General features: G+C 47.6%; 3 protein-coding genes across 3 annotated transcripts; 2 read left to right on the forward strand and 1 right to left on the reverse strand.

Annotated features, from left to right (window-relative positions):
• Nucleotides 1-1,470: 1,470 nt before the first annotated feature.
• Nucleotides 1,471-1,848, forward strand: FOMMEDRAFT_150763 (uncharacterized protein; the record flags this gene model as incomplete). The annotated part of the gene is made up of 2 exons (XM_007261979.1): nucleotides 1,471-1,564; nucleotides 1,622-1,848. 2 exons carry the CDS (start codon nucleotides 1,471-1,473, stop codon nucleotides 1,846-1,848), a joined length of 321 nt encoding a protein of 106 aa, XP_007262041.1.
• Nucleotides 1,849-1,912: 64 nt separating this feature from the next.
• On the reverse strand, nucleotides 1,913-3,167 carry FOMMEDRAFT_150764 (uncharacterized protein; the record flags this gene model as incomplete). Its single annotated transcript, XM_007261980.1, has 3 exons — nucleotides 1,913-2,221; nucleotides 2,287-2,953; nucleotides 3,013-3,167. 3 exons carry the CDS (start codon nucleotides 3,165-3,167, stop codon nucleotides 1,913-1,915), a joined length of 1,131 nt encoding a protein of 376 aa, XP_007262042.1.
• Nucleotides 3,168-3,231: 64 nt separating this feature from the next.
• On the forward strand, nucleotides 3,232-8,599 carry FOMMEDRAFT_144181 (uncharacterized protein; the record flags this gene model as incomplete). Its single annotated transcript, XM_007261981.1, has 9 exons — nucleotides 3,232-4,951; nucleotides 5,032-6,740; nucleotides 6,813-6,959; nucleotides 7,025-7,153; nucleotides 7,209-7,287; nucleotides 7,342-7,483; nucleotides 7,537-8,113; nucleotides 8,173-8,432; nucleotides 8,488-8,599. 9 exons carry the CDS (start codon nucleotides 3,232-3,234, stop codon nucleotides 8,597-8,599), a joined length of 4,875 nt encoding a protein of 1,624 aa, XP_007262043.1.
• Between the last annotated feature and the right edge of the window lie 1,147 nt (nucleotides 8,600-9,746).

Genomic DNA, 9,746 nt, shown 5'->3' on the forward strand with positions numbered 1-9,746 from the left:
ATGGATAGAGAAGCGTGAGGGCCCTCTGGACAACCTGCTCTTGATTGGGGAGCAGATCAAGGCAGGGATGAAGAAATAAAATCATACATGGTCATTACTTTCTTGACAGGGGTAAAAATTAGAATGAATTATGGTATACAACACTGTCAATCATAATTGAGTTCTTCTTTGCTGTAAACCTGGATGAAGGCCACAATGTCTACAACAGCAGAGTGGGGGTGTGGATTACTGGATGGATAAAGGGAAAGGAAACATATTAAGCAATTCAACATTTTTTCCCTTGAAAATAATATATTATACTGTGGTTTTATATCAGAGATCTTTAAATTATAATGTTGTAAGAAACTATAAATTAATTTTGTAATTCTTATAAAGAAAAATGTTAAAATAAATTTAAAATTCTTTAAATGTGAGTATACAGTAGGCATTCACTAGGCAAGTAGTGAGTACTTAGTGAGCATTCAGTAAGTATACAGTAGATGAGTAGTAAGTATTTACTGAGTAATTTATTGTCTTATATATTTATTATTTCTTTGTTTCTTTTCCAAACCTTTTAATACTCTCTCTAATATAAAAACTAATTATTTTATATAGTAATTCTTTAGCTTTTTTCCACTCTTCTGTCTTGTTTTCTTCTTGTTTCTAGTATGTATAAAATCTGTCTTTATTAGCTTGGAATATAATTAGTTAAAGAGGTGCAAGTTTTATTCACAACATTTATTTTTACCTTACATTTGCACAGACTCTAATGTACTATCAATTCTCCTTCCTCCTCCTTCCTTTCCTTTCTCTATCTTTTCTCCTGATTTCTCCCGATTTCTGATTTTCCTCGGTTGGGAAGAGTGTAGCCTCCGAAAGAGGTTACATGTGAGTTCTGGCCACTCATGTGATTTACTACTTTATGTGGATCGACAGTGGATATCCGAAACCCCTCACCCATTCCACACCCTGTATACTTCCGGACCTGAGTGGCATTCATTATTTCTTCTAAATGTGGTCTCGACGCATTTCATCTTCTAGCTCTACTAGTACTACTCGAGCAAGAAGAACTGTTAATGGGAAAGGGAGAGCCATTATTGAAGGTAAACCTTCATAATTGTACCCATTTTAGCGTTCTACTAATTTTGCTCTGTTTATTATACTTAGACTTTTTGAGCGTCCATTTTCAGCCTAACAAGCCAATCCTTCTTAAATTAAGGAAGGCTTGCGTTAACGACGTGATTGAGGCTGGAACTGATTGGTTTCGGGTTGATCATTTAGTTTATTATATTAATAAGAGGCAGAGAGATTGGGTTTCTTTATATCATCCACCTTCTGAAGAAGATATCTGTAAGTACTCTTTCTGCCTGCTATACTCATAGCTAGAGAAATACTTAGCTGTTTGAGTTTTCAGTGTTCGGCTCCATCCCTAAAAATGTTAGAGACGTTCTTCGACAGTTGACTGCCGCCAAGGTGGTCGACGTGGAGGAGATGCTTTTTCGGGTGGCAAAGGAGAATCACGTTCAGATTGATGACATTCTATCATTTTGCGAATGGATTAAGGCGGAGAGAGGCAACGGGGATGGTTAGTAATTTCCTCTAGTTTAATGCATATATACGCTAAACATTTCTTCGATAACAGGCCCGGCGTCGGATTCATTTTCGGAGATACCTGGAGAGATAAAGGAGAAGCTGAAGAGTCTGTTGAGAATGAATCCTACAGCAAATGAGACAATTAGGAAAATATGGGCAAGCCGGTTCACATTCCATTCCATGGTGAAGCAGGAGGCGGTCCTATCGTATCTCGAGCATTTGGAGGAGGATGGAATTGGTGATGGTGACAACGGCCAGTCTATCAGTTATGATTAACATTGTCGCGTGCTACAATTCATTTTTACTTTAGTTTACTCCCGTCAAGAATGCACTGTCCATTCTACTTCTCCATTCCTGCCTTGATCTGCTCCCCAATCAAGAGCAGGTTGTCCAGAGGGCCCTCACGCTTCTCTATCCATGCGAGCAGCTCACGCATATTCTTCGGAACCGGCTCCAGGTCAACGTCCATACTGGCTTCATCGTGTGTCTCCTTGCTCCCTGCATCCCCTGGTTGGGGTGGTTCCTCACGTGACCGTTCCAATCTCGACGCTTCTCGTGCATGTTCTGTGTCGACGTCCACGTCTTTGAGCTCGCTCCTTTCTCCGTCTGCAGTGTCGGACTTGCTATCAGGCTTCTCCATTATTGAGAGCTGTTTTGCGATAACGTATGAATATGATTCTTTGTAACGCCAGGATGACGATTAACCGGACTCACCTCGTTTTCCATGTTCCAGTCTGCTTTGACGGTATTAACCGTCATTGCGCGCGAGTCTTGCACATTCGTATGCAGGTAATCGTCGTTTTCGGTTGGCTTGGGTAGCTCTTCTGAGGGAAAGAGAAGTTCTTGCTCAGAGGTGAGCGAGTCTCCAGAATTACAGGGCGTGCCAGGACGAAGATTCTCAAAAACCGGCAGGGAATACGGAGTCTCGGGTAAAACGGGACGCTCTCGTATCTCTGCCGTTGCAGTTTTCGGATCGTAGATGCCAGCGCCAAGCTTGTCCTCGCCTTCATTTTGGCTTGGCGAGTCGACAAGCGTTTCAGAACGCCACGTATCGTCACATACATCCTGTAGTGGAGATACTGATTGCGTGCGAGACAGTTCCTCGCCTACAGGTTCAGACAACACCGAGGTCTGTGTGGGTAGATTCACTCTCGCAGCAATACCAGAGCTGTGCTCATCATTGTTGGTAATATAGCCCTGCTGCTCAACTCCCGACGTGTTAACAAGTGTCGTAGAGCGCCTCCCGTTGTCATGTCCATCTCGCACTGGAGATAATGAATGCGTCCGAGATTGCTCTTGGGGCGCGAGAACAGGAAAAGCCGAGTCCTGTGTGGACGAATGCGATGCAGCTGTCGCAGATTGTGTCAACTGCCTTCCACTCCTAAAAAGTACCTCCGATTAAGAAAATGTCCACATCGCCCAAGAGAATAAAAAACGCACTCGTCACTTAGGCGTTTTCCTCTTTGCTGTAAACCTGGCTGGATGACGGCCACAACGTCGACGAGAGTGTGGATGTATGCGCGGCAAAGAAAGGGAACGCGTCCACGTGACCGACGCGGTGTGTGTTGGACTTTGGGCTTGCCCCCTTTTGGCATTTCACTTTGTCTTCGACGTCCATCTCCTGCTGCTGCTGGTCCTGCTAAGCTGCTTGGGCAATCCATGCCGCCTTCAACGTCGTCGACCTCAACGCCCCTGCGGCCACGAGCCGACAGGATCAAGGACAACATCCTCAAGGAGTCCTCTACTGGCTGGTCCAATGCGGGCACCACACCTCTGCGAATTGCGAAGCGCGATCACCTATCTCCTTCCTCATCATTAAGTCCTAATCCGGCTGCCGCTGGTCCTGCGCATGTCGTCGTCGCCCGCCGCTCAAGCAACAGCTATAAACATATGTTCAATAATAATCTCGTCTCTCGCTCGCCGTTCAAGTCGCAGCTCGCTCCACGTCAACCAACTGCAGCCGAAGCTCTGCCAAACAGTCCGCGTCCGCGTCCAGTATTGCCTACTGCGCGCAAGGTCAGCGGCGAGAAGCGGCCACGGCCCGAGTCTCTCATCCAACAACAGGAACAAGAGGATGAGCGGAGAGTTAGCGAGCTTGGTTATAAGCGTCGTCAATCGAGGGGTTTCCAAGGACTAATGGACAAGGGTCCTGTTTCGAAGAGCCCCTTTCGTCAGCTTATGGGTCCAAGTAGGGCCAAGAAAGATGGAGATAGCAAGGACATCGAGAATCAATATGACAGGGACGTTGACATGGACATAGACATGAACATGCCAATTGCTATAGAATTTCCTGCGAAAGGCGACGACACGACGAGTCCTGAGACGACGGAGACAGACTCCTCAGTAAATAGCAGAGAGAGCGAGACACGCCCGCGGACACCCCCAAAACGCGCTACCCCTCCACCCTTTACACCATCTCCAGGCTTTGAACGGCGCTCACCTGGACCTTCCGCTCTGCAGGGTTCTCCAGCACGTTCGGCGCTTGTAACGAAATCCCGATTGCTAGGTCCACGCTCCCGCTCTTTGTCCGCCGGAGCCAGCGGGTCGCCGACAAAGGAAGTACCTCCACGCCGCGAACGGCGGAAGACTGTTACTTTCGACGAGCGTTGTGATGTTGTTGAGTTTGACCGTGAAAGCTGTGAGGATGCTGTATTCGACACTGACGATGAGCACGTGTATGGTGCTCCGGAACCCCAGAGGAACCATGACGAGGACACGTCACCTGAAGGGTCTGAATATTTTGATGCAGCTGCGCTCGATGATAGCATCAATGGGCTCGTGGATTCAATGCTACAGGAGCAGGAAGCCACCTCGCTTAGTGAACCATCTACACCAGAGACCAACACGGCATCGTTGTCATCAATTGCGACGGATATCGACTTAATGCCTGGAGGAGCCGAGGGTGGTGTTCCACTTGGGCGGTCTCATCATGTAGACCGAGTCCGTGCTCACCAGCATGAACTTAATGATACGCAGCCTCCACTACCCGCCGTGTTCCCTAATGATGACACTACATTCTTTACACCTCCGCGTCAAGAACAGGGAGACCCACAAACACCACGAGGGCACAGTACACCAACGTTCAGCTCATATGGAAAGGCGCCACTGCCTTCCCTTCCTCCGGATACGGAACGCGCCGAGGACGGAATGCCACTTGGTCGGACACATCATGCAGATCGCGTCCGGGCTGCGCATGAGTCAAGTATAGAATTGGACGCGAAAGCGCTGCAGCCAAGTCCTAGCCCGGCCAAGAAAGCTGCACCGATGCATAGTCAGCCTCCACCGGAAGGGCTTCTTCCAAAATTCGACTTGGGTCTCGACAACGTTCGGACAAGCTCTCCGCTCGGATCTACCAAGGAGCGTAGAACTTCAGGTGAAGGTAAGCATTTATTTTATTGTTTTATTTTAATATATAGGATAGTAACATGACTAATGTGATAATTTACTTCTAAATAATAGATGTGTTCGGTTCACCAGGTGCCGCTAATGATGTGCTTGCAGAGTTTGAGTTTGACCATCCTGATGTTGATGAAGAAGTGCTCTCTAGTACGTCAATTGCGAGTTTCCATGAGTATCCTCCGCAGCCCGACTACGAGGATGATGAACATCGGCGTTCGATGGATGTTTCGTTTGGCGTACGGTCGGACAGGTCGCTCGATGCCATCGTCTCTGAGTTGCGATTAAAAGATGACTCATTCGAAGGCGGTGCTGTGAAGCAAGATCTGGATGAATTACAAAAAGACATCCAGAAGGATTTGGAAGATGATACGGAGCGCGAGTACCAGGAGTTGAACAAAGAACCTGAACCCCATGCATCCCCGCTACTTGATCGAGATCGCAACACAGACTTTGGGCCTCATTCGCCAAGGAATCATGGACTATATGCGCAGCCTAACATCGGGAGTTCTGGCAGTCTAACAGACGCTGACGGCAGGCGAAGCAGGAGTCCGCGTATTAACCGGGAAGATGTTTTGCGCAAGCTCTCTAGGCAGCGCTCGAACGAGAGCTACACTCCGTTGGAATTACCTGCACTTGGTTCCTCTATGTCGGCCTTGCCTAGACTTGAGGAGAAGGCAGGAGAGGATGCAAATATGGACTCGGATGAGTATGTCAGTCTTCCTCCTACTCCTTCTCAGATAGAGATGGAGAAACCGCAATCGAGACCTCCGCTTGAGGAACGACTAAAGAGAGCACTTTCTCCAAATCTTCCTGCGCCTGTGCTTGTGAGACCTGCTGTTGGACCGTCAACTTCATCCGCGCCACCCTCCCCAGCAGCACCTTCGTATGACCCTATGTCGCCCCCACCGCCGATTCGAGATGGTCCATCCCATTCTCCTCGTGGAACTCCTATCGTATCACCTCCGATGGTATCGCCTCCTCGAGTTGGACAACATGGTCGTGCACAAACATATGACTTCGATGAGCGTCCGCCTTCGACGCCTGCTAAGATTATCGAACCTCGTTCTCCAATGTCCTCATCGTTTGATTTCAACCGGCCAGGCGTTGATATCGCGGAGATGGACATGCGTAGTGCACTTGAACGTCTTGTTGACGACGTGAGCATCGCCGGAGGTGTAGAGCCCACATCAGCTAATACCACAGGGCGAGGCAACGTAGAAATTGATCGGTCCGGCGCGACAACGTCTGACGGAGATGTTAGCATGGCCGAGACAGAGCTCATTACAGAGGAAAGCACGGATCTGCTTGCCAATCTGCGTGAGCCGACTCACGAGAGGCCACAAGTGCAGCGAGCAGGAACGGCGCCGTTTCCTAGTTTGCCTTCTACTTCCACTCCTGAGAGGCCACCTATATCTCGAAGTGCTTCTGAAGTAACGATGCCTGGTGGGTCTTCCGCTGCTGCCTTTCACAGTGCTGCACAACCGTTTCCGCGAACTGGTCAGGGTTCTGCTGGTCAAGACACTGGTGCTCCGCCGCCTGTACCGCCGAAGACGCCTGAGAAGAGTGCCCGTCAGGCTCGCGAGGAGATGATTAGGGAGAAACGTCGAGAGGCTAGGGCGCGAGAGTCGGGTGAATACTTTGTGCCACCTCGGCGAGATGCCTCTGGGAATCTACTTGACGAGAGCCCGGCGAGCAGAAGAAGAACGACTTCCCGGCCGAGTGCGGGACGTAGTATGAGCGCTGGGGACGCAGAAGATATTATGAGCGAGGTAAACCGTTGCTCTCTTCTAATACAGACTGCAGTGTGACTGTGTACTTAAAATCCCCTTCTACTGTCTTAGGATGCGCCTGGCCCTTCCAACCAACGACGGGTATCTGCACTCCGTAAGAGACGGGGTGGAGTTCTCGGCGTTGCTCTGGATGACGGGGAAGACATGTTATCTAATAGCATTGAACGCGAGCTGAAAAAGCGAGACGATCCAAAGAAGGTAGGGATTAAGTCTTTTCTATGTCCAAGTAGATCTGACCAATGCTGATTCACTTTGCTTTATAGACTTACGAGCTTCGCGAGCATGATGTGGTTTATGCTTCGTCGTCACAAGAGGAAGCTATGGCACGGGTAAGCCAAAGCCTTGATGTTGAGGATAAGGCGTGGAGAACGGTTCGCCGTCCTAGTGATATGGCACGCATTTGTTTGTCTTTCTTGCACCTCATTTGATACTGACATGTTTCTGTAGGACGAGTACGCTCGGCAGATCAAAGAATTCCGCGCGCAAGAGAAGCCTGGTAAATCGCATGGCAGGCTCTTCGTAAAAGGTGCGTTCAATGAAGCAATCACTTATTATCAGGTGATTAACTCGGCTTTTATAGTCATAAAATTACGAGCGCTATCCGTACCACTGCCACCTCAACATACTATGTTTAGTTGTACTCTCAACAACGGTATCCACTATGTGACCACGCCCGAATGCCGGCTCACGCGTGAAGCCAAGATTGAGCAGGAGTTCGAGTTGTACGCACAGTTCCGTTTATTTATTGAAGCAAAAGCTTACTTTGCCTACGTAGAATTGAACATACGAAGCTGGAGTTCTCATTAACACTCAAAGTACGCCGCGATCCTCACATTCTACAACAATTCAAGGCGATTACTGCGCCGGCTGTTCCTCCTGTACAAGCGATACCATCGCCTACATCTCGAGGCGTGCGCGGTTTCTTTGGCGGTACGCCTAAAAAACCCAAGGTGTCCAAGCACAGCCGTGCACAGACAGAGCCACTCGTGCGTTTTGTGTTAGAAGAGAACCTGGCGCGATACATGAAACAGGATGGAACACTAGCTCGTGCCTTTGTTGCGTTCAAGGATATCGCGAGACATTGTGATACGCGGCTATTCGAGACTGCGTTCCCGCTTATCGGTCAGCGTCTTGAAGCTCCTGGTGAAGGTGGTGGTGCGGGTGGGACGATGGTACCGAAGCAAGTTGGGGAGATTATACTTCAGATCTTTAGGCTTCCTCCGTTGCCTGGAGTTCCGCCGAACCAACTTCCTCAGAGCTTGGACGAGTGTCATCGTGGGCTTAGGAATATTAATTGGCATAAGGTGACGTACCATGAGGGCGTTTTGACTCAGTTGGGTGGAGACTGTTCTGTGAGTTACTTTTATATTGCAAGACCGAGCCCAGGAATATTGACATGTATTCCTTGTAGACGTGGCGAAGGAGGCAACTTCGTGTCATCGGTGGTAACTTGGTCGCGTTCAATGATGTCACCAAGCGTGCGACTGCTACGATTGACTTGAAGAAAGCCATTGCTATTGAGGATGACCAGGACCCGAAGAATGTCACGAAACGTCGAGACGTTGATGACTTCGACGCGATGTATGGTGTTGAACGTTCATTCCGCTTGGTGTTCCCGCATAACCAGGGGATTACTTTCTTTGCGGATACCGATGAAGAGAAGGCGAAATGGTATGCTTCAGTAGTTATCATTACAGGAATTTATCATCTGAAGTTTTGTCGATAGGCTCGAAATCTTCCGTGCTCTTGTCGGTCACATCCCGCCTCATCCTCTATGGGCCGAGCTGCTTTGGCAGAAACTCCAGGAAGACGCGAAGAAGTCGGCTCAGCAACAATAGCCCAGCGAGAAGCATATACACGCGCAAGATCACTAGGCTAGTCGGCTCCGAGCCCCTTTCCTTTACTTTTCCCCTCATTTTTTTCTCTTTCCATTCCGGCCTTTCACATGCATTTACGAAATGGACCCCATTCCTCCCTCTAGCGTATAGCATTATAGCTCTTGACAAGATGTAGTTGCCCAATCAAGCAAGTAGCAATATCTTTTGTGTATTTGTATCACGTTTCTTCCGACATCACCCTTTTCTCTTCCTGATCCATAACCCACCCACCATCCACCCACGTCTTTACGTAGCTCGTACGAAGATGAGTACTATATTTTAGTCTTCCTTTTTCTTTCTGGTTTTGTGTTTTTCTGACGTCCCTTTTTCCCTTTCGAGTTACTCTTCGAGAATAGGTTAAGTTTTTACTTCTAGCTTTTTTTCGTGTTTTTCAGGTTTATTGCTTTTACGTATTTATGCCTGAGTTTTTTTCATGTTCATGTTCATGTTGATATTTTATTTTTACTTTACTTTCTACTTTCTACTTCTACTTTTTGTGTGTTTCTTCTTTTTCCCTATTAATAGTGATGTTACTGTCGTTTTCATAAATATTAGGTGTGGTCAAACCTTGCGATTCAGTGCGCGATTCACCTGTGCAATTCACTTTCATGCAAAGTGAATTGCAGACCCCAGAACCCCAGTGATTCAGGGTGAATCGTGCTGAAAGGTGAATTGCACTTTGACACAATTTGCCTTGCAATTCACCCCCACGATTCACCTCTACTCATATCTATTTCCAAATATGTACATGTATTACAAAAATAAAACTAAGCTTCTTTTCACCTCTAAATTCCAAAAACAGTAAGATGATTTGCCTCTTCCTTGTGAGCACTACAGTATACATACTGTCCTCTGTTCTGTAAAAAATCCTTGTGTTCTCTGCTACCAAGCTCTGTTGTCTTCTTACACATCACTACACACATATCAAGTCCTTCTTGACATGGCCAAATGTATATGCACAAAAAAAAACTATTTCTTTAATTTTATATTATATAATTTTAAGATCAAGGGTCAGTATATTGAGGTGAATCATGCATGTACAAGTGTGCTGGTCAAACCTGCACACATGATTCACCTTACAATTCACCCTCTAGAATTGCAAGGTGAA

This window comes from Fomitiporia mediterranea, assembly GCF_000271605.1.
Source record: "Fomitiporia mediterranea MF3/22 unplaced genomic scaffold FOMMEscaffold_1, whole genome shotgun sequence".
Lineage (NCBI taxonomy): Eukaryota > Fungi > Basidiomycota > Agaricomycetes > Hymenochaetales > Hymenochaetaceae > Fomitiporia > Fomitiporia mediterranea.